The 24,762-nt window shown below is 45.1% G+C and overlaps 1 protein-coding gene across 11 annotated transcripts; it reads left to right on the plus strand.

Annotated features, from left to right (window-relative positions):
* The first annotated feature begins 4,142 nt into the window (after positions 1 to 4,142).
* Positions 4,143 to 24,403, plus strand: PCMTD2 (protein-L-isoaspartate (D-aspartate) O-methyltransferase domain containing 2). 11 transcript variants are annotated; one of them, XM_019017233.4, is made up of 7 exons: positions 4,175 to 4,301; positions 7,202 to 7,317; positions 8,387 to 8,717; positions 12,883 to 12,985; positions 13,712 to 13,883; positions 16,321 to 16,444; positions 21,340 to 24,403. In XM_019017233.4, the coding sequence occupies exons 3-7, from the start codon at positions 8,411 to 8,413 to the stop codon at positions 21,717 to 21,719; spliced, it is 1,086 nt and encodes a 361-aa protein (XP_018872778.1). In that variant the 5' UTR covers positions 4,175 to 4,301; positions 7,202 to 7,317; positions 8,387 to 8,410; the 3' UTR covers positions 21,720 to 24,403. The 11 variants fall into 11 exon arrangements, with proteins under 11 accessions (XP_004062627.1, XP_030863689.1, XP_063558539.1 ...); XM_055372759.2 differs by lacking the exon at positions 4,175 to 4,301 and adding an exon at positions 4,338 to 4,355; XM_004062579.5 differs by lacking the exon at positions 7,202 to 7,317 and having other exon boundaries at positions 4,143 to 4,301.
* Positions 24,404 to 24,762: the final 359 nt, after the last annotated feature.

Here is a 24,762-nt window from a genome sequence, read left to right on the forward strand (position 1 = left end):
TATTAGTTATTGTTGTTAATCTCTTGCTGTGCCTAATTTATAAATTAAACTTTATCATAGATGATCCATATGTAGGAAAAAACATAGCATATATAGGGTTTGATTCCATCCCTGGTTTCAAGCATTCCTATATGTACTACAGGGTTTGGTACATATCCCCAACAGTGTCTTAGAACATATCCCCTAAGGATAAGGGGGGACTGCTGTATCCAGCAACCTTGCTGTAGTCAGTTATTAGTTTCTGGAGTTTTATTGGAGATTCTTCAGGGTATAATACACAGTTAATCTCACCACCTGAGCACAAAGACAGTTTCATTTCTTCCTTCTAAATCTGTAACCCTTATTTTCAAGTCTTATTGCATCAGCTAGGACTTCTATATGATGTTGAACAGAAGTAGTGAGAGGGGACATTCTTGCCTTGTTCCTGATCTTAAGGAGAAAGGGTCCACTTTCTCACCATTAAGTATGATATTAGCTGTTGGTTTTCTGTAGATGTTCTTTATCAAGTTGAGGAAATGCCCCTCTCTCTATTACTAGCTGGGTGAGAATTTTTTTTTTTTTTTTTTTTTTTGAGATGGAGTCTCACTCTGTCGCCCAGGCTGGAGTGCAATGGTGCGATCTCGGCTCACTGCAACCGCCGACTCCCTGGTTTAAACTATTCTCCTGCCTCAGCCTCCCAAGTAGCTGGGATTACAGGCATGTGCCACCATGACCAGCTAATTTTTGTATTTTTAGTAGAGATGGGGTTTCGCCATGTTGGCCAGGATGGTCTCAATCTCCTGACCTCATGATCCGCCTGCCTCAGCCTCCCAAAGTGCTGGGATGACAGGTGTGAGCCACTGTGCCCGGCCAGCCGGGTGAGAATTTTTAACATGAATGGGTATGGAGTTGCAGTTGGGCATGATGAAAAAAATGTGGAGCTGGATAGTAGTGAGGTTGCACAATAGTGTAAATGTACTTCATGTACACTTAAAAATGGTTAAAATGATAAATGTTTTGTATACTTTACCATAATAAGAATAGTGTATTTCGAAGACAACAACGCAACCTCCCACATGTGGCTCTAGCCACTTGCTCCCCAGATACCCGGCCGCACCCCTGCCTCAGGCCCTTGCATGACCTTCCCTCCGTCCCGAGGCTCCTCCTGCAGATACAACACAGATGAGTGGAGAGATGCAAGGGGATAGGCGAGGGGACACTGAAGACATACTCAGAAAGCTCCCCGTGGCTGGGTGTGGGAGAAGCCTGGAGGAGGGTGACAGTAGCAGTTGGATTCCCATCTACCTTCCTGTGCTTACTACTAGCTGGTAAGTACAAGAAGCCAGCTAACCTCTTGTAGTTTCAGTTCCCTCATCTGTAAAATGGAGGTATCAGTGTCGTCAAGCCAAAGGCTGCCAGGAACCTGCCTGTAATTGAATGAGTTGGGATTATCACTCACTGCAGCAAGAAGGATGCAGATCATGGAGAACTGCAAGGCATCTCAGTAAGAGGTGTTGGGAAAAGTTACTAAAGGTTATGGGCTTGAGTTGGGTGATTTTTTTCATGGATTAGATGCTGTCAGGAATTGGGGGAGTGGATGGGGGGAAAGGGTGGTTCTCTGGGCATCTCAGTAGATGTTATCTGTGAGGAGGCCAGGGCAGAGGGAGGCTCAGCTGTAGCTGGTAGAGGAGCGGGGGTCATTGTTACTAACTTGGAGATGATATATCTTAGATTTTGTGGGTGGCACAGTGACCCTATTTTTGTTTGTGCTTAGACAAAATTATGACGTGGCCTTGGATCATGATGGTGCTCCTCTACAAATTTATTTATGTCCAAAAGGAGACCCCATGGCCTCGATCTGAGTGCCAGGCCAGCTCCTGATGTCACGGTCCACTTTTCTTCTTGGAGGTCATACTAGTACCTATTTCATGGAAATAACCCATGTAGAGTGCTCAGTATATACCCTGTGAAGGGTTATGAATGCTGATGGTAGTGGAAGCTGATGTGGAGGGGAATGGTGGAGACACCTTGGAAAACCAAGCAAGAGTCTGAAGTTGTGGCAGGCCGGGTCTCACTAACGCAGGCCTCCATTACAGCTGTCCCAGCACGGACTGAGTAGCCAGGTTAAACATTAAAAACTGATTGAGCCAATGCCCTTATACAAAGGTTGGAATGTAACAAAGAGCCCACCAAGAGTTTTGCCTAGGCTCTTCCTGGGCCTTGAAGCATGACAAGATAACGAAGGAACTCTTAACAGGACCCTTTTTAGGATTAAACAAGTTGTATTAGGGATCTGAAGAAACTCCCCAGGCCTCCACAAACAAATTTATGGGGGTCTAAAAGAATTCCCCATATCATTATGATTTAGCAGGAGACAAGATAAGGGTAATCACCCCAGCACCTAAACCCATTTAGATCAAGGAAACTTACTGAGGCTCCAGAAGAGGGTCTTCAGGACTTCGACCTTAGTCATAGATTAAAAGAAGTTAATCACTTATGTCTGTAGATGAATGCACACTTACACGTAGACATATAGCTTAGAAGGTATACGAGCTTTGGAAAACTTTGTAATTTTGAGTTGGTCTGGTGATAACTTCCAGGCCTTCTCCTTGTAACCGGTTACAGAAATAAAACCTCTCTTACTCTCCAGCTCATTTGCATCTTGTTATTGGGCCAGGAGAAGTAGTAGCCCGACCCTCAGTTGGGTCCAGGAACAAAGGGAGTGTCTGAAGACAGCAGTGATGTGATCACACTGTTTTAGGAGGACCACTCGCCAGAGCCCAGGGGAATGGTAGGAGGGGTGGGGAGAGGTAAGGGGAGCTGGGACAGGGCAAGGAGGGATGTATTGAGGACGTGTCCCCTGGCAGTAGGAAGAGAGTCAAGGATGACTCCAGGGCTTCTGTAATTTGAAACAGTCACAAATAACCACAAGCTCTCAGGTGGAAGGACACTGAGAGCCCCATGAAGGTCATGAGGTGGTGGGCCACCTCAGGTCCGTGGATCCTGGACCATGGATCAACAAGAGAAGTGAGGTCTCCCTGGGACCACATAACGTGGTGAAGGCACCGGCCTTTGGTTTTCAAACTCTGCTCCTAAGTGGAGCTCCAGGGTCTGGGGAGGAATGCCGAGTTAGGAGGGAGGCGGGAACCGGAGACCCAGGCCCACTCGTCCGCAGCAGCGACGCTGGCACTTGCTGCACATATGGGGCGGCTTGCACGGCTGTGCTTGAAGAAAGGGTTCTGCAGCTACAGCCCATCTGCAAAGCCCCACGCGAAGTTTGGGCAATGGGCTGTGTGAACCCAGAAAATGGGAGACAGGTCTCAGTTAATTTACAAAGTTTATTTTGCCAAGGGTGAGGACGCGCCCGTGACACAGCCTCAGGAAGTCCTGACGACATGTGCCCAAGGTGGTCGGGGCACAGCCTGGTTTTATACATTTAGGGAGACATGATATATCCATCAATACATGTAAGAAGTACATTGGTTCGGTCTGGAAAGACGGGACAACTAGAAGCAAAGGCAGGAAGACTCCAAGCGGGGAGGGAGCGTCCAGGTCACAGATAGGTGAGACACCAACGGTTAAGTTCTTTTGAGTTTCTGATTTGCCTTTCCAAAGGAGGCAAATCAGATATGTATCTATCTCAGTGAGCAGAGGAGTGACTTTGAATGGAATGGGAAGCAGGCTTGCCCTAAGCAGTTTCCTGCTGGAGTTTTCCTTAGTGATCTTGGGGGCCCAGGATATCTTCCTTTCACAGCTGATTTCACAAAGCCGGCTGGGTAGGAGGGCCCCAGGGCCGGGTGGCCGTCCGCGTGGCAGGGCGGGGGTCCCAGGGCGGCTGTGCTTGGTGCTGGGAGGCCACCCGAGGGCAGCGCCGGCCCCGAGTCAGCAGCCGCAGGGCACCCTGGAGATGCGGAACGCCCGCAGCCGTGGGTCAGCAAGGGCGTCTCAGGTGACCCTCAGGGACGGCTTCTGAGGCAGCCTCTGCGGGGTCCGTCCTGGCTGAGCACTGCGCGGACGGCGCGCCCACGAGACTTGGACCCGGCCTAGGGCTCAGCGAGCTCTCAGCGGGGCGGGCGGACGCAGGCAGCCCAGAGGAGTGGGGCCCACCCTGCGCCGCCATCACCCCTTTAAGGCCAGGCCCGCGGCGCATGCGCAGTCAGGCCGTTGTGCGCAGGCGCAGAGGCGGCGGCGGCGGCGGCGGATGTTTACGGCGGCCTAGGTTGGAGCGGCGCTGCTCGGCCGCGGACACACGAGGGACGCGCTCGAGGAGCTGCAGGTGGCAGCCCAGGCGGTCCGAACCCGTCGGCCGGCCGAGCCTGGAGGTAGAGCCGCCGCCGCCGCCGCCGCCCCTCGGTCCGGCCTGCGGCGAGCGGGTGGTGTGTCCCCTCGGCCCCTTCCCTCCTCCTCCCCCACCCCCGGCACCCCTGCGCCCGGAGCGCTCCTCTGGGGGCGTCGCTCCTCCCCACCTCGGGCACACTCACCTCCCCCCAGCGGCCTCCAGGGCGCCCCGCGTTTCTCTCTCCGAGAGCTCGCGGTTTCCCGTCGGTCTCTCCCGGTGCCCGTTGCTCACTCACACTCTTGGGTCTGGTTAGTCCAGACCTGCAGCTTGTCTTTGACTTCCCAAGTGGGAAACGTTTGCAATTCCAAGGCAAGCCAAGAGCTAAGGTTTAGAACAAAGTCTGCCTTAGACCCTTTCAGAAGATGACAGGATTTTTTAAAAAAAATAGTTGCGCCCCGCCCCCGCCCCGTGCCTTGGAGATAGTAAGAATTGGAGCAGAGCACTGGGACTTCAATTCACGCATGGAAAGAGATCTTTGTTAGTTGGAGGAAGGAGAACTTGCCTGAGCTTCGCGCCTTTGTTTTGTTTTGTGAGAGGGACGTGTCTCCTAAATGAATGTTTGCTCCAGCGTTGCACCTCAAATAAGTCACCTAAATATCCACGCCCTCTTTATCCACCCCCTCTTTACTCGTGTGGCTAGAATAGTTTTCATTTTTCTTCTCAAGGGAATGGCTAAACAGCTCCTGTCTGGGCGTTTGATAGACTGTCATTCAAGAATGAGTGAAGCTGAGGTGCCTATAAGCAACTCAGAAATTGTTGTGGCCATGCTTGGGGGAAATAGAGCCCTACACTCAGGTGATGAGAGGAGACCTCAGAGGTGACCGATCCAGGGTCTTTCTCCCTGCGCCACCCCAGCTCGTACCTCCAGTGGAACTTGGCTGGGCTTATCAAGAGCTCCTTTCATTCATTGCAACTTCATTTGTTAGAAAGCTTCTCTGTGTATTTAGTAGGCATTGTCTCCAACATGTACCACTGGTCTGGCTTTTGTTAGGCCCATTAATAGTGTACATGTGACAGCCTTTCAAGTATAGGTGCTCCTCGACTTACGGTGGGGTCGCATCCCAGTAAACACATCGTTAAACCTGAAGTCGAACCATCCGAAGTCGGAGACCATCTGTATTTGAAAAAAGTCCCTTTGCATTCATTCCTTGTAAGAGTTCTGGTTTTCAAGGTGAGAAATCTGTTTGTGTGTTTGTTTGATCATTCTGCCCAAAGGAGTTGTGGCTTTGGGTCCTTTTCCCTACTCGTCTTCCACAATGAATTACTTTGTCCATATTACTCTAAAGAAGTGACACCCAAGTTGGAATGTGATCTTCCGTATGTAGCCTCCCAAAACCCCATTACTATAGCTTCATGCTTGTGTTGACACAGCCACAATCACAACTCAGGTGTCAGTTCTGAGACCTTCCCATGCCTGTCGCCACTCAGCAAGTGTTCCTCATGTGCCCTGGCAGTTCGCATTGTAAGGAGCAGCCAGGTTGTTATGGGCTTGCTAGTTACCACCGAGTAGTGAATTATATTAAGGATTAATTACAGCACACAATGTGCACAGTATCATCGAGTGCAGCGTTCTGAAAATGATTCTACACTTTGAAAAATTGGATTTGACCAGATTGTAGAATCTAGGTGAAAATGATAGGATTTGGTTTGGCGAAGAGCTTAGTTTGTTGTCGGTGTTTTTGGTGACATCATGACTGATCACATCGATGGTTTTCAGTGCGAGGGAGTGTTAGATTACCAGACAAAGATGGTAATAAATATCAGACCCCACAGCTATTCACATGGATCCTACCAATGGCAACAGGTATAGATAGGGTTACCCCATCGTCAAAAGGTTACCAGTGTGTCGTGTGGTAAAGAACGTTGCTGTCTTGAGTATTTTTAAAAGCTGCACTGGTATGGTATTAAAAACACAGGCCTTTTGCCATACAGTCCTGGGTTTGAGTGCAGCCCCCTCCTCACAAACTGGCTATGTGATCATGAACAAATTAACCGGCCAGCTCCAATTTGCTTCTTAATGTTGTGAAGTGTAAATGAGGCCATGACTGGCAGGTGGTACCGGGAAAAAGGTGCTTGTTTTTACTAAAAAGCTGTCTGAACTTTCAAATTAAGGCAGAGTTCAAAATAAGTGATAGTTACTTAGTGGAAAATGAACCCTATCCGACATACAGTTTGAGGGTTACCTTCTAGAGATGTGGCATTGAGACAGAATGTTGGAACATTATATACAGGCTTCTGGGTGAAGAGGTGGCTTTGACTGAGGAGGGTATGCGATTTTCCAGCTCTTTTCCTAAATAGACCCTTAAGCATCCAAACACATGATTCCGCTTTTAACCACTGACCCAAATTTTAAGATGACTGTGCTAGGCTAGGGTGCAGCCTCAGAACTGAGTGGCTTATCCAGGATTAAAGTTGACCTCATTAGGACTTAATTCCATCTAAGTCTAAGTCAGCTGGCTATGGACCGTAATCTAACAAGGGCTCCGAAACAATTCAAAAAATTCAAAAAGGGTGTGAAAATTTAATGACTGGACCATCCTATTGATTTGCAAAACCTAATATTCAGCTCTAAAATCTTGAGTGTGAAGATTGAGTGTTCCACCATAAAAATAGAAGAGAATTTGTGTTAAGTTATACCCTTCACACTTTTTGTTCACTTGTAAGAAACTGTGATTATTTTCATTCCTGGGAAAACCTCCCACCGCTGTCTCCAGTTGTGTACGTGGGTGTGTATGAAATCCGCCCCAGGCCCCTCGCCACCCCACAGTATTTCTTTACGATCCTCATTCTACTGTTAGAAATCCAGAGGAATGTGAGGAGGAAAGCAAGTATAAACTTCATCGTAATTATAACAGGTTGTTAAAACGGTTGTGTTCATTTCAGAAAATGTCTTCATGAGGTCTGGTGGTCTTTTTCCCTGACAATTTGTATCTGGTGTTTTGTAAAGCATTACCATTTTATGTGAAGTTAAAGCAGTTACTTTGAAAAAGTTACACGGGGTAAGTATAAAATTGGAAAGGATATTTTTGTAGTTTTAAGAAGAGTAAGACTTCTCTGCATGAAAAAGTGTTTTCTTGTGAATTAGATGAAGCTACCCTGTATTTTAGTAGTTAGGCTCAGAGGTGACACGTGCTGCGCTTTTTCTTCTTGAAGGCAGGTTGGGAGAAGGTAAGACAAGTAGTTATTTTTAAAGAGCTGGGAAAGCCGCGTATCATGCAATTGAGAAGGGGCTGTAGGAGGTTCTGGTAGCAGCCCCTCCTACGCTTAAACTTTAGCCAGGAAGCTGATTTTGCATTTGTTAGAAAAAGGTATTTGTCACAGCACGTTCAATTTGGGAAGAGTGTTTTCTTGCTGTTTTTGTCTAAAATTTGGACATCAGAATATCCAAATCAACAGGTCAAACGGATTGCTGGGCTTGGGGACTTGGGTGGGCACTTTTGTGTATGTTGGGGATATAGAATTCCCAGATGTAATATAGGACACCACCTAGAGTTTTTTTTCTTTTTTCTTTTCCTTCTTTTTTTTTTTTTGAGACAGAGTCTTGCTCTGTTCCGCAAGCTGGAGTGCAGTGGTACGAGCTCTGCTCACCGCAACCTCTGCCTCCCGGGTTCAAGCGATTCTTCTCCCTCAGCCTCGCCAGTAGCTGGGATTACAGGCATCCACCAGCACGCCTGGCTAATTTTTGTATTTTCAGTAGAGACGGGGTTTCACCATGTTGGCCAGGCTGTTCTTGAACTCCTGACCTCAGGTGATCCACCTGCCTCAGCCTCCCAAAGTGCTGGGATTACAGTCATGAGCCACCGCACCCGGCCTAAATTTGAATTTCAAATAAACGTCAAATAATTTTTAGTATTGCTGTTTACCTTAATTTCCAATTGAACTGGGATTTTTTTTCCTTCTAAATCTGGCATCTCTGGGTGGGGCAGGGGATGAGGTGGGTGTTGACAAAAGATAATCTATCTATTATTTTCAGAATTCAGAATTTCAAATTGGTATCTGTTTAGAACTTTTATTGTTCTGCTCTTACCTTTAACATAAATCGCTCTTTTTAAACATTTTTAATTATAGTATTGCCTAAGTGTAATCTTGAACATGGGCGGTGCTGTGAGTGCTGGTGAAGACAATGATGAGCTGATAGATAATTTGAAAGAAGCACAGTATATCCGGACTGAACTGGTAGAGCAGGCTTTCAGAGCCATCGATCGTGCAGACTATTATCTTGAAGAATTTAAAGAAAATGCTTATAAAGACTTGGCATGGAAGCATGGAAACATTCACCTCTCAGCCCCGTGCATCTACTCGGAGGTGATGGAAGCCCTAGATCTGCAGCCTGGACTCTCGTTTTTGAACCTGGGCAGTGGCACTGGGTATCTCAGCTCCATGGTGGGCCTCATTCTAGGTAAGTGTGGAAGGAGAGTCTGAAAACTCATCTGTCTCAGGGAAGGAGGCATCTCCTTTGACAGAAAATGTAGTCTGCTAATGGCCTGCCTGGGTCGAGACCGCAGGCTTCCCAGTAGTTATCTGACGTTGACACATCACCGGGTGGTGGACAGAGGGATGAGGGAGGAAGGCCTGCATGCATCTCATGGGCCCCAGATTCTCCAGAGGGACCTCTCCTGTTCTCTGTCCCCTCTTCCTGTCCTGCCACCACCTGTACTGTGCACCTGCCCTCTGGACAGTGGAGGATAAAGACAGTTGTGTAAATCTTGACCCCACCGTGATTTCTCGATTTAATTTTATCACTCATTCTTCCTTGTCACTCCTTCTCTAAATCGATGGTAATTAACTGGAAAGTCCTTTCGGAGTACTTCTAAGCAGTTTTTGTTTTGTTGGTTTTTTTTTTTTTTTGACAGAGTCGTGCCCCATCGTCTAGGCTGGAGTGCCGTGACACGAGCAAGGCCCACTGTAGCCTTGACCTCCTGGGCTCCAGCAAATCCTCCTGAGTACCTAGGGCCACAGGCACGCACCACCACCCCTGGCTGATGTTTAAATGATTTTTAGAGACGGGGTCTCGCCATGTTTCCCAGGCTGGTCTCAAACTCCTGGGCGCCAGCTCTCCACCTGCCTCAGCCTCCCAAAGTGCTGGGATTACAGGCATGAGCCACCATGCCTGGCCTACTTTTTTGTTTTAATACTAAGAGTAATACCTGTAGATGTTAAAATTAGTTTCAGGGATGGAAGGGATTTCACTGTGAAGCTATTTAGCCTATTTTCCAAACAAATGAGTTGTGAGACTGCACATGGAAATATGGCTATTTTTAATAATAGCAGATAACTAAGGAAAAACATCACTTGGTGCAAAATGCTGCGAGGGGCGGGGAAGGCATCTGTTTTTAACTCAGTAAGGTGGAAAGGTTTTGTCGGAGGGGTGATAGGAGCTGATGTGTACTGTAAAACCTTACTCTAAACAGGAAGCAGGGGCCAGGCTGCTGAGGCAAGCTGGCTGAGAAGACACTGGATGAAACCAGTGCAGAGAAGCTGGAGTCTGTATTTTTTCTAAATCCTGTTAGAACTGACAGGATTTATGGATGGACTGTATATGGTTGTGAAAGAAACATCAGGAATGTGGCTTGGCTTGGTGGTTCATGCCTGTAATCCCAGCCCTTTGGGAAGCCGAGGTCGGAGGATCGCTTGATCGCTTCAAGACTGCAGTGAGCTATGATTGCACCACTGCACTCCATCCTAGGTGACAGTGAGACCCCGTCTATAATTGATTTTTGTGGATATGGAATGATAATTTTGTTTTTTTTTTCTAAGTCTGTATAAATTGAAATTTGGTAAAGTTTTGAGACCGATTATTTTGGCTTTAGGCTATAGATTGCTACCTTCAGGTGTAAAAGTGTGTAGATTTTTATAATGCTTTTTGACCGTAACTTCTCTTCGATTGAGACTGTTGTGATCCCCGTGCTTTGAGAATAGAACACAGTGCCCAGATTATTTATCATTTTTGAATTTGGGAATTGTGATTTCCTCCAACGTAGTTGAAAAATAGGAGCTATAGCTAAGGTAGAACCTTGGGGAGAAATAGGTGATCAAGCTGACTAGATTAGAAATACTATAGAAAAGAGCCAAAATGCTTAGGAAAAGATGACTTAAAGTAAGCCTGAAATGGCCGGGCGCGGTGGCTCACGCCTGTAATCTCAGCACTTTGGGAGGCCGAGGCAGGAAGATGGCTTGAGGTCTGGAGTTCAAGACCAACCTGGCCAACGTGGTGAAACCCTGTCTCTACCAAAAGTATAAGAAAGTAGCTGGGTGTGGTGGTGCGCACCTATAATCCCAGCTACTCAGGAGGCTGAGGCTGGAGAATCACTTGAACCTGGGAGGCGAAGGTTACAGTGAGCAGAGATGGTGCCACTGCACTCCAGTCTGGCTAACAGAGCCAGACTCCATCTCAAAAAGAAAAAAAAAAGTAAGCCTGAAGTGGCCTTGCTGTACTTGACATCCCCTAGAAGTTATGAGGAAAGGCCTTCCAACTTGATATGGTTGCTTTTCTTTCCTGAATCCCCTGTTGACTGGGAATTTCATTGGATTTTGGGAGGAGAGAGGTCTGAAGGAAGGAAAGGCCTGTTTTCTGCTGTAATGGATGTAACATGCTGCTTTGATGCAGTTGAAGGAAGTGCCTTCAGGGTTTGCTGTCATGGACGCGTGTCTTGGCTGTGTCTCCAGATGCTGCAGCTTATTCAAGCTTAACAGCACTTTGTGCAGAGCACTCCAGAGTGAAACCTCATTGGCTTCCCAGTGCCTGTGGATGTGGGTCTCTCATCTGACAGAGTTCTTTACTGTGACCCCCGACTGCCTTTCTCATGGCCTGAGCTGCATCCCGGGTCAGCCCTGTTCCTGTGCTTGCTCTGTGGGCTCCTCTCCCCTTTGCTCAGGGCTGTCCTTACCTTTGTTTGTCATCAACCAGGGGAGAATACAGTAGCTACTAAGAGATGGTGGCTCATAAGTCACCTACCTGAAAAGTGCTGGGTGATTCGGAAGCAGGGCAGACCTAGGAGCGGCTCTCCCAGGGGGGCCTCGCTGCTCTGGTTTCATGCCGTGCTCCAGTGCTGAGTCCCAGGTGCCGTGTTCCTGACACCCCCCGGCCACCCTGTGTCCTCCTCCCCTGCTAGTCATCTTTGTATTAAGCAGGTGGGCCGAGGTATTTGTGTTACTACTGTTTGGTGTTAAGCTTCTTGGGAATAGGAACCATATCTCATATCTGTTACTAGAATTAACTGCTTATTAAGTGTTTGATAGTGAAGGTGAGGGGTCAGTGAAAATAAGATGAGTGGGAAAAATCAAGCGCTATTTTTGGTCTCTGGCAGAGTCGGGAATTGAAGTCAGGGAGTTGTCAGAAGGTCTTGACGTTCAGAGTAATTCAGGATTTGGTGTTGTAAATAGTGAAAAGGGGAACTCTCAGGTAGGGTGTATTTTGACGAGGTAATGTTTTAGCAGCAGCTCTGTGTATGAAATACGTTGAGAGAAAAGAGCAGCAGGTACAGTTGTCCAAATGGGGGCCAGGGAAGCCTTGGCCTGGGCTGGTGGCTGTTGTACTAGGAGGGCCTACACGGTGCAAAGGTGTGGGATGCACAGAAGGCTGCCCATTTCTCAGCATTTCTGTTAGATTGTAGGGTCCAGTGCTACATGATCACTGTAGTATATCTGTCTACCAAGTAAAGTCCTACGTGCCTTGTGATTTTTACATGTAGATTTAAAAAGTTGACGTGTAACTTACCCATAGTAAATGAACAGGTGTGAAGTGTGAATTCTGGTGGACTTTTATGTATGCATCCACCGCCATATAAACTCCACCCACAGCAAGATGCAGAGTTGAATCAGCACCCCAAAAGGCTCCCATGCCCCCTCCTCCTTCTAGAAAGTTCACCAGTGTTGCATCTTCCAGAAAGGTGATGACCGTTTTGCCTTTGTCGGCAAAGATGAATTTTGCCCGATTTTTACCTTCGTGTAAGTGGATTCCCGCAACAGAGAGACCCATTTAAGTTGAGTGTCAATACTGTGTTCCCAGTTAACGTAGGGGCAGTTTTATGTCGGGGGAGCACTGTCATCATTAAATGGACTTGTAACATTTCTCAGTTGTATTTCAAATTACTGATAAATATCCTTTGATATAAAAATGTTTCATTGTGACTTGGAAGCATAGTTTTATCTTAATGATGATGATTGAACCCTGTTTTGTGAATATTATAATGCTCACATCTGAGTGTTTTGGGCAACTTTTCAGGGAAAACAGAATCATCTTAAATGTTACCTCTGGACAAACAGGTGAGGCCTGTGTCAGTTCCATTTGCAAATACATGTTTCTTCTTTAGTTCCTTAGTAAGACTTGAACACTTGGTTTGTCTCCATTTTCAAATGATTCTTTAAAAGTTTGTGAGCAGAGAAGCCCAGGCCTCAAGTATTTATGATGTGGTGAGCCGTGATACTGTGATGAGACTGCAAAACTTTGTGAATGTCTGTAGTTACACATGTTAAGTCAGACGTGTTACAGTTGGTAGAAGTGAACAAATGAACAAGAGTTCTTGCTCTGGTTCTACATGTTTTCTTATTCTTAAACCTTTTAGGTCCTTTTGGTGTGAACCATGGGGTGGAACTTCACTCAGATGTGATAGAGTATGCAAAGCAGAAACTGGACTTCTTCATCAGAACAAGTGATAGTTTTGACAAGTAAGATGAAATACTATCCATTGGCTCAGATAATGTGAATTGTAATTTTACAAAGTTTTGATCAGATAGAAAGAAATCATGTGGTAGCAAACGTAATTAAACTGTGGTAGGATGATTCTATGTGCCTGTTCTAATTTTCAAAAATGATTCTGTGTTTTGAGGGTTTTAGGGTATTTCAAACTGTTACACATACATAAGGTGTTCATTTGCTCAATATTCATGTTTCCTATTTAAGACAACTGTTTACCACCTAATTTTTCCTAAAATGAAATTGTTGCATTTGTCTCTAAACAGTATATATAACTAGCTTTTGCCATTTCAAAATAAGGCATTAAAGTTCTTATTTTAGGGATTAAAATTTTTAGAAACACCAAGTGCAGTTTCGCCACCCCCACATCTCACTCATTGTGTGGTATTAATAGATCTTACATAAGATGATAAGAAGATGACAGAGATAACAGCGACTGGAGATTGTGTGAAATTTGGATAAAACTTTTGATATTCACTTTCATACTATTTTGTTTGATATTTCTAGAGTTCTAGTTATATAGTATAATTCTTTTTGGAAGTAATTCTTGGACATTTGTAATTCTTTTCTTCCAGCTCCTCGCACTGTAAACTGTGTTACATTGCTGTGGGATTTTGACCTGTGGTTAGCATAGATTTACTGTATAGACTTGTTGCAATGTGATACTTTCAGTTGCAGGAAGCATTTTTTACTTCCAGGTTTGACTTCTGTGAACCTTCCTTTGTTACTGGGAATTGCCTGGAGATTTCTCCGGATTGTTCTCAGTATGATCGTGTATACTGTGGGGCTGGTGTGCAGAAAGAGCATGAAGAGTACATGAAGAATCTTCTCAAAGTGGGAGGGATCCTTGTCATGCCACTGGAAGAGAAGGTCAGATTCCCTTCATAACTGACATTTCTGCACACTGTGTGCCAAGGTGTGTTCTGGGCAGTGTACGGATACTTACTCTTTTAACAATTTCCTGCATTTCACAAATGAGGAAACAGAGGCAGGGACAGGTGAGGGAGATGCCGGGTCACGCACATGCCTTAGCTGGGGCCAGAAGCTGACTCAGGTGGGTGCTTCAGAGCCTGCACATGAAACCCTTTTCTCTACCTTCCTTCTCTGTCTCTCTTTCCTTCTTCTATCCCTTCCCCCTCACCTCCCTCTTCCTTCCCCTTCTCCTTCCCCCCAGCTGTTCTGAGTTTTAATTCTAATTGTTAATCTATTATAATTGTTCTGCTGTTAGAATTATATATAAAATTATTAGAGTAATTCTATTCTCATCATTAGTCTAATTGTTAAATGCCTTGATGTTACGCATTTGACAGGAATCCTTTGCCTAGTGAGAGTCTTGTCCAAGTTTGCTGTTTGGTCATGCTTGTTTGTCTGTGTTACTGTATTTCACTAGGAAAAATAGTTTATAGTAAATGAACAGATTAATCAGACATGAATTGGTCACCAAGAAAAATGTCTCCCAGTCACAAAGAACTAGGAAAACACAAATAATAAAAATTAGGAGGTTTTAATAAAAATTTGGAGATGAGATCTTGCTCTGTCATCCAGGCTGGAGTACAGTGGGATGATAATAGCTCACTGTAACTTCAAACTCCTGGGCTCAAGTGACCCTTCTGCCTCAGCATCCCAAGTAGCTGGCACTATAGGCACGTGCTGCCATGCCCAGATAAATTTATTTTTTAAATATTTATTTATTTATTTATTTAGAGACGGAGTCTCGCTCTGTTGCCCAGGCTGGAGTGCAGTGGCGCGATCTCAGCTTAGTGCAACCTCCGCCTCCTGGGTTCAAGCGATTATCCTGCCTCAGCCTCCTGAGTAGCTGGGATTACAGGTGCGTGCCACCACACCCAGCTAATTTTTGTATTTTTAGTAGAGACAGGGTTTCACCATGTTGTTCAGGCTGGTCTCAGAGCTCCTGACCTCATGATCCACCCACCTCGGCCTCCCAAAGTGCTGAGATTACAGGTGTGAGCCACTGCGCCCGGCCTAATTTTATTTTTTTAGTGACGGGCTCTCACTGTGTTGCCCAGGCTGATCACAAACTCCTGGCCTCAAGCAATTGCCTCACCTCAGCCTCCAGAGTTGTTGGCATGAGCCATCACACCTGGCAGAATATTGTTTTAAATGTCTTTGCTTATACAAGTGATATTACAGATCTTTGTTGCTATACAAAATGCACTGGATTTTTTATTGGAATTGTATCATCTCGATAATTTGAGGATTGTGGCCATCTTTACAATGTTTCATCTGCTTTTCTAGAATATGAAATAGGGGTTTATATAGTTTTATTTAAGGTTTTATACATCATTTATTGATTATTGAAATACTTGTTTTTCATTATAACTAGAAATTCTTTTAAAAATGTTTAAATAAACATGTTTTGCTGGTATACAAGAATGTTGATATTTACTTAGTACGTGGCGACTTAATCCTTTCAGTTACAAGATTCATGACATAGAATCTTGGTTTTTAGAGGATTTACTGACTTAGATATTTTTAGAAAAGGCTAGCGTATAATCATAGCATGAAAGAACTGACCAGAAATAGTTCTGTGGCCTGTGTAGGCCACTTGGAGACTGACCCAGCCACGCAGAGCGCACAGAGGGTCATGTCTAATTGTGGTCTCTGGTGCTCCTAATACTTCAATTCAAAAGAAATGTTTTGATGACCTACACTGGAGTGTGTTAAGCCACCAGATTCCGGTGCTTTCGTGGGGGTGATATCAGGGCAAGGCTCATTTAAACACTTCAGTATTTGTCTCCAAAGCATGAGGATAATTGCCCAGGCATCCAAGATGACAAGTTTGCATTTAAAAAAGTAACAGGGATTCTGTAACAGTATCTGTGACTACAGTGCCTATCAGGACTTAGCCACCCTCCCAATAACAACAGGTGAGGATTCAGTTGGTTGTTAACGTATCTGTAATTACTTTTTACTTTAGAACAGACCCCCTTTTCACCCTCAATATTGACTTTTTTGGATAGTGCTAGAGCATTGTCTTATAAGAATTCCCACATTGTCTATGTGGTTGTTTCCTCTTGCTATCCTATAACTGGTTTCTCTATAATATATAGTTTCTGTAAACAGAAGTTAGGCCTAGGGCCTGAATATATTCAGGTTAAGCATCTTTGCAGGAATATTCATAAGGTAGATGTACTTCATGGCACGTCACATTAGGGGTCCGTATGTCAAGACATTTCATTTTATTGTAAGCATTTCTATGTATTTTTATAGTATGTATAGGAATGATTAAATATGAGCTAAATAGTAGCCAATTCTTTTGAATATTCTCATTTTGTCTCTGGGATAGTTGACTAAGATAACACGCACAGGTCCTTCAGCTTGGGAAACCAAAAAGATTCTTGCTGTTTCTTTTGCTCCTCTGATCCAGCCCTGCCATTCAGAGTCAGGAAAATCAAGACTTGTCCAGTTACGTAAGTATACCAATCTTTACTTATTTTATCTTTTAGATCTTTTCTGTCTGGTTAGATTTTAAAAGGAAACAAAATTTACAATGAACCTTTTGATATTAAAAAGCACCACTCCCATGCTGAAACTGTAAAATTCTACAAGCAATTTCAGGCATTATACAAATTATAATCTATTTTTAACCTATTTCAGGTTATTTTAGCCGCCTTTTAAATCTACAAAGAGCTGTTGCCGGTCACACCATTGAAAGCCGAGGACGCACATAAAAGGGAGCTCATTTGCCATGTGGGAGACTTAGCCTATTTGCCGCCTCCACTGGGAGGGGCTTACAGAGAGAGCCATCAGCCAGAGGGCTCCTACAGAGTCATGGGGCTTCTGCTCCCCAGGGCGCCAAGCGCCTGCTGCCTCATGGGTAGACAAGGGTAGAGAACACATTCCAGCTAATCTGCTGGGGTGTGGATAGGAGACTTTCCGTCACTATCAGGATGCTCTCTGATCATTTAGAGAATTTGGAAAATGCAAAAAATAATAGGAAGGGAAAAGTTTTGCATAGTCTTACAAAAAAAAAGAAAGTTTTGCAAAAAGTTTTACATTTTGGCAAATCTCTTCCAGAAAGGTTTTTTGATTTATTAGGAATCATCTATGAAATGATTACACTTTGCTTTGGTCTCTACTAAGTACAGGTTCTAAGAAATAGACAAGGTTCTTGAAATTTGATAATGAGCAACAATAGGACATGCAAAACGGTTAATTAGGGAAGGTTTGGCAGAGGGTGATGTCTGTGCTTGGCCTTCAAGGGCAAAAAGGAGTTCCCTAAAGAGAGAAGAAAGGGGAGAAAAGTACCAGCAGTGGCAGGGCAGAAATCAAAATGCGTGTTCCCCGTGTAGTCAGAGTTGGGACTGGTGGGAGAAACTACTGGTATGTAGGTTAGAATTGGGTTTATCATGTAGGCTGGGGAGAGCTATCAGATGCTTTAAATAAAAGATACAGTGCCTGTGTATCCTGGATAAGCCTGGTGGTCGTCGGGTGGAGGGTGAATCTGTCAAATGCGTGCTCTGAAAGTCTCACCAGAATAACCTTTTAAGTAACTGCCGCCCTTGGCGGGGAGGGCACCAGCTTCCAGAGCCTTAGCAGAGTTTGGGAAGGCAGGGGCATCTTCGGGGTATTTATGAGACTTTTTGAGGGTCTGGTTGAAATGAGCCGTTCCCTGTGGGGTTCGTCTGGCTGATGAAGAATCATGACAATGTGGTGGGCAGTTTGGATGCTTGTTTTGAGGAGATGGCTTTGAAGAGAGTGTTAGATGATCAACAGTAATGTGATGCTTTTGGAGTTTCTGAAGTGACCCATTGAGTTACTGGCAACTTTTCCTTTCCTGGGCCAGTTTCCTATACTAGTAAATTCATGTTTGTAAAGACAGTGGAGTAGAAAACTCTGTGAGTGTAGACATACGTGATATGGGGTCATGTGAGTGTAGATGCGTGGTGTGGGGTGTGTAAGTTTAGACCTGCACAATATGGGGTCAAAGTGAGTGTAGACGTGTGTGGTGTGGGGTCGTGAGAGTGCGGACATGCGCAATGTGGGGTCATGTGTGGACATTTGCAGTGTGGGGTAATGTGTGTGTGGGTGTGCGTGGTGTGGGGTCATGTGAGTGTGGGCACGCGTGGTGTGGGGTCATGGGTGCTGGTGTGCGCGGTGTGGGGTTGTGTGTGGGCGTGCATCGTGTGGGGTCGTGTGAGTGCGGGCATGCATGGTGTGCGGTGTGAGTGTGGTCCTGCACGGTGTGGGGTCCCGTGAGTGCGGGCGTGCATGGTGTGGGGTCCTGTGAGTGCGGGCGTGCACGGTGTGGGATTGTGAGGGTGCGGGCGTGTGTGATGTGGGGTTGTGAGGGCGTGCATGGTGTGGGGTCGTGTGAGTGCAGGCATGCATGGTGTGCGGTGTGAGTGTGGTCCTGCACGGTGTGGGGTCCCGTGAGTGCGGGCGTGCATGCTGTGGGGTCCTGTGAGTGCGGGCGTGCACGGTGTGGGATTGTGAGGGTGCGGGCGTGTGTGATGGGTCGTGAGGGTGTGGGCGTGTGTGGTGTGGGGTCGTGAGGGTGTGGGCGTGTGTGATGTGGGATCGTGAGGGTGCGGGCGTGTGTGATGTGGGATCGTGAGGGTGCGGGCGTGTGTGGTGTGGGGTCGTGAGGGTGCGGGCGTGTGTGGTGTGGGGTCGTGAGGGTGCGGGCGTGTGTGGTGTGGGGTCGTGAGGGTGCGGGCGTGTGTGGTGTGGGGTCGTGAGGGTGCGGGCGTGTGTGGTGTGGGGTCGTGAGGGTGCGGGCGTGTGTGGTGTGGGGTCGTGAGGGTGCGGGCGTGTGTGGTGTGGGGTCGTGAGGGCGTGTACGGTGTGGGGTCGTGAGGGTGTGGGCGTGTGTGGTGTGGGGTTGTGAGGGCGTGCATGGTGTGGGGTCGTGTGAGTGTGGGCACACGTGAGGTGGGGTCATGTGAGTGCGGGTGTGCACAGTGTGGGGTCGTGAGTTCAGGCGTGCATGGTATGGGGTTGTGTGAGTGCGTGGTGTGGGGTCTTGTGAGTGCGGGCGTGTACGGTGTGGGGTCGTGTGAGTGTGGGCACGTGTGATGGGTCACGTGAGTGCGGATGTGCACAGTGTGGGATCGTGTGAGTGCACGGTGTGTCGTGTGGACGTGCACGGTGTGGCGTGAGTTCAGGCGTGCACGTGTGGGGTTGTGGGAGTGCACGGTGTGGAGTCGTGTGAGTTCACGGTGTGGGGTCGTGTGAATGCGGGCCTGCACGGTGTGGGGTCGTGAGTGTGGGCACGCGTGATGTGTCATGTGAATGCGGGCGTGCACGGTGTGGAGTCGTGAGTTCGGGCGTGCACGGTGTGGGGTCATGTGAGTGCACGGTGTGGGGTCTTGTGAGTGCGGGCGTGCATGCTGTGGGGTCGTGAGTTCAGGCGTGCAGTGTGGGGTTGTGTGAGTGCACGGTGTGGGGTCCTGTGAGTGAAGATATGTGTGGTGTGGGGTGGACGGGTTAGCTTTCAGATTGAATGGACACAGGACACATTGGAAGCAGGAACAAGTGGAAAGCTGTTGAAACTTTCCAGGCGAGAGAGAAAGATAAAAACTAAGACACTGGCTGCTACAGTGGAGAAGATTCAGTGATACATACAATGATACAGTCCTTCTGAGGAAGGGCATGTGAGGTGTTCATTGTCTGTGGTAGACCTGGGTCTATGGGAGGCTCAGGATTCTGGTCCGGACTGGATTAGAACCTTGGGAGCTATTGGCTGGCCTCTGTTATTTAAAGCCACAGAATGGATGTAAAACCAAGGACTAGCAGTCATACTGAGACGGTGAAATGGTGGAAATTGGAACCTTAGGGAGCAGCACTGGGCTGGATGGAAGAGGAAGAGCCTGCAAGAGAAAAGAGCTGCGGAGGTCAGAGGGAGCGGCTGTGCCTTGGGCCAGGGGAGCAGTGAGCCACGTTCCTTATCCCAAGCAGACTCCTTGGAGATCTGGAGAGGCCAGAGCTGAAGGCCGGGACCCCGAGGGCCTCGGAAGGAGTTGTTTCAGCCTCTTGGGGCAACAGCCAGATCCCAGTGGCTCTGGAAGTAATCTTTCTAGATGTGAGATGATGAAGGAAGGAAGGATGGCTGTACTTGAGGAGGGAGCCAGGTCACAGATGGGGCAAGAGGCACGATCGTGGTGCTGAGTGAAGAGAAAGGATTGAAGACAAAGGAAGTGCCGGAGCCTGTCCTGGAGAAAGGAGAAGGGACCTCTTGTCCGTGGAGTCAGAAAAGCAGGAAAGGTTGAAGGGAGAAGGTGCTACTTACTACCAGGGGCCTGGGACACAAGCCTGTTTGAGGGTTTCCGAAGAACAGTGGAGATGCTGAGATTCTGTACAGGCCTTTCTGACTTTGGTAATAAATGCTGTGCACAACACAAGAGCTCTCCCTATAGTGCAGACTGTTATTATTTGGAGAAGTTGAGTACTGGAGGGGAAAAGTGATGCTGATTTTCAGTTTAATGTAATTTTCCCTTTGAGAAATGTTGCCTGCATGAAATTGTGAGCTTTAATTGTCAAATGTTCTTTCTCCTTGGTGTGCTTTGGAGTTTTTGTTTTTTCTGAAAAATGTTTGGATTTGCATTTCCCTACTTTAATAAAAATGGAGCAAATATTCAATGTGTAAATAACTATGAAAATATTAACAGATAAAAGAATATTAGGCTGGGCACAGTGGCTCATGCCTCTAATCCCAGCACTTTGGGAGGCTGAGGTGGGCGGATCACTTGATGTTAGGAGATTGAGACCATCCTGGCCAACATGGTTGAAAGCCCGTCTCTACTAAAAATACAAAAATTAGCTGGGCGTGGTGGCGCATGCCTGTAATCCCAGCTACTGGGGAGGTTGAGGCGGGAGGATCACTTGAACCCAGGAGACGGAGGTTGCAGTAAGTCGAGATCACACCCTTGCACCCCAGCCTGGGTGACAGAGTAAGACTCTGTCTCCAAAAAAAGAATGTTGGAGACATATTCACTCTATTACTAGTAGGTGGGTATTAATACACACATGAACACAGCAAATAATAGAATAATGAAACTAGGCTGTCAGGAAGACAAATTGTGACCCAGGTGTTGATTCCACCACTGATTAATATAGCCAGGCAATATTGCTTCCTTTCCCTTTCAAAGTTAAGAATTGATGCATTTGAAAATATCTTTTGAAAAGTACCATATGATTGTAAATTAGAGCACTAATTGACATTTGCTTAGCATGCTCTCATATTCTTGTAACATATTCATAAATTTGCAGTTAATTGAAATGATGTTACGGGTCTTAGGTGTGTAGGCGTTGTGGTAGTGTCACTCCGATGCGTTTGACTGTGTCTCACTCTTCTGTGCTGCAGCACCGGTGGCAGTTCGCAGCCTCCAGGACTTGGCTCGCATCGCCATCCGGGGCACCATAAAAAAGATTATTCATCAGGAAACTGTGAGCAGAAACGGAAACGGACTAAAGAACACCCCCAGGTTTAAACGAAGGAGAGTTCGCCGCCGTCGAATGGAAACAATTGTCTTTTTGGACAAAGAAGTCTTTGCCAGTCGGATTTCCAACCCCTCAGATGACAACAGCGGTGAAGACTTGGAAGAGGAACGGAGGGAAGAAGAAGAGAAGACCCCGCCAGAAACAAAGCCAGACCCCCCAGTGAACTTCCTACGCCAGAAGGTCCTGAGCCTCCCTCTGCCAGATCCCCTGAAATACTACTTGCTTTATTACAGAGAAAAATAAGCCTCCTGTTTGAAAGGGGGAAATAGGAAGAGCAGATTGCTGAGTGTGAAGTTCGTGCTGCCTGTGTGCTGTTGAAGGGTCACCTGGAGGCAGACGTTGTGGGGAAGGGAACTGCTGGGCTCATCCACACCATGGTTTTCTTCTTCTAGTTCCTGATTGACCTCTAAAATTCTATTCAGTTGTATGATTTCTTTACATAGTTCCACAAGACCTTCATTGCATAGAAGATTGTTTTCCCAAAGTGGAGAGAATCTTCATAGAGAAAAAGAGAAGGCTGTTTCTTTTTCGGCTCTGACGAAACACTGAAGTCTGCGTAAGAGAGACTGTTTGATGACCGTCCCTCATGCAACATGCACGGTACTCACTAAAAATGAAAACTGAAGTGGAAACTAACCTGTGTTGCTTATAAAGTGTGAAAGCACAAGCTTATAAATGTATAAAATCTTTTCTGGGTGTGACGCACCTGCGTCCAAGTTTGAATTTTTATGATATGTGCCACTTAATTACTGGCACTGAGTATCGCTGAATTTCTTAGTTTTCTAGTGGGGAAACATTATTGAGAAGCCCTCCCTTATTTTAAGTAAGTTGATTAAATCTTATGTGAGTTGCCAGTTGTAATTTTTCAAAGGAAAAATTTTGATGGGGTGGAGGAATGAATTGCCAGATAATCTTTCTGGAATTCCGGGAGAATTCCAAAGAGGTTTTTTTTTTTTTTTTTTTTTTTTTTTTTTTTTTTTTTTAGGACATCTTTTGATACCTTTAAAAGAACCACTGTCAAGTAATCCTTAAAAGAATATCTTGGAAAAGGAAACAGATTTTTTCCTGTGTGTAAGCAGTAAGTGAAGTTACATTTGCCCTAACCCTAGGGATGATTCTTTACCCAGTTTTAAAGCCCATCATGGTATTCTAAGGTGTTGACACCCTCCATCCTCAGAGCAGGTAGAAAATATTAAATAGACTGGGGACTCCAGGTAGGAAGGAAATAGACTGGGGACTCTATGATGGGCAGCCTGTGCTTTTTGACTTCAGTTTGCTATTTTTCTGTGATCACATTAGAGTACTGATTCATAGATTCTATCTTTTATAATTCTGGAGAAAAAGAGATTTGTTAGTTTTGTAATTTTTTTGTAAGAGCAAACGTATGTATTTTAGTAGCTCCATTGCATGAGAACAGTGTAACTCACACTGACTTGTGATATCAGCCTTCTCTGGGCCTTGTGTGTGGAGAGCTTTCTATCTTACCAAGTGGTAGGGCTAAAAGAACAACAGCCTTTTTGGTAGTCACATAGCAGAATGATCAGAGTTACATTGCTTATTCCAAAACATTGGTTCTTTTTAAAACATTTTTTTTTTACCCAAAGAAAAGAATAATAGAAATTACTAACAATAAATATAAATTCAGAGTGTTGATATAGGATTCAGTATCCAGAGTTTATTTTTAATCTTAATCCTCAGCTTCTTGGGAGTTGCTGGGCTTCAGTGTCTCTGTGGTTTCACCAGCTTAGCTTGAGCTCTGGTTATTTTGCATCTTTTCTGCTTTTTTTAAGTAACTGAGTCATTTTTACCACACAGTCCAGTTTGCATGTATAGCTAGGAAACATGTATTGCTCTAGATTGGACAGTTTAAGTCATTTTAAAGAAAGTTAGTTCATAGTTGTTGCCTTTTAACTCATAGTCAAGCTTCAGTCTTTCAAAGAGAAATGTGTGATTTTCATTTACTTGCTGATATTTTGTAGTTTGGAGATCCTTGTGGGCATTATTCTAACTGATACGTAGACACTTGGAAATTTTTGGACATTATATTAAATGAGTGCTATTTGTGAAATTGGTTATATTAGGTGGCTTGACTAATGTTTTTTCTATAATTGTATATGGACTGCATTTTTTAAAAAACCGCATTTGCCTTTATGCTAGATTGTAAAAAATTATATTAGAATGCATAAGACATGTTTTTCCTTCATATGCTAGACTTTTTCCTAGCATTTCATATTTCTGTGTTGTCAGTGTGTGATTTTTAAACCGGAATTTGGTTTAAAAAAATCTGGTGGTAATATATGTGAGAAATACTTTGGTGTTTACCTTATGAAAATAAAGGATTGTAAGTAAAGTTTCCTGCGCACCTTATACCAGAATTCAGTATAATACACTACTTTCTGTTTTCAAACAGATAAATCATAATATAGTCTGTATTGTCTGTAAGATCTGTCTTGTAAACCACATTCTTGACAACTATTTGCTTTTGAGTAGTTTGTATTTTAATATGTGACTTTTGTCTTGAAAAGTAGTAAAGCCATAGACTTGTGCAAAACAAGTTTCAAGTTTATAGATATTAAGTTTGTAATGTGAGCATCAAATGTGTATGTAAAAATACTTTTTACCAGTCTGGAACTTGGGAAAATCCAGGGAATTTGAAACATAGATTTTAATGAGCTGGTAAACACAAATCATGTCAATAAAGGTAGTCAGGATATTTTATCCTTAGCATTGCTTCTGCATCCTGTGTAGGATTCCAATTCTTGAATATGTTCTTTTCAAAATCTTAAGAAAAGAACCTTTTTTCTTTATTAACATCATGTGTGTACTTTCAGCAAATATTTGTATTACTGCTTGATTCTGTGACATTCACAATAGATGTAGAGAAGGCATTATTTTTCATTAATAAATGTGAAATTGGAATGGACAAATGGAGAAGTGGCTGGCTCCAAGTACATAATAGAATAGGGCCTTGAAGATTGCGGTTAACGTTTTTGGCATAATTTTCCCACATTCAACTTTCTAAGGGGCAGAAGATATTTTTTTTTCATTCTCAGGTATCTGTTCAGAGCACAAATGTTATTTAGATCTTGAAATTCTGGGACCAGTCTCCCAGAGAGCTTATGTTTTCTCTTTCATTGTATGTGCTTGTTGGGATATTTTTTACATTCTGCCTTCCAATTTTTTATTTTGGCAGTTATATATTTTAAGATAATTTCATGCTCTCTTTACTGATCTCTGAATTTTCCTTCCTGCTGTATTCGTCAGGGTTCTGTAGAGGGACAGGACT

This window comes from Gorilla gorilla, chromosome 21 (assembly GCF_029281585.2).
Source record: "Gorilla gorilla gorilla isolate KB3781 chromosome 21, NHGRI_mGorGor1-v2.1_pri, whole genome shotgun sequence".
Classification (NCBI taxonomy): domain Eukaryota; kingdom Metazoa; phylum Chordata; class Mammalia; order Primates; family Hominidae; genus Gorilla; species Gorilla gorilla.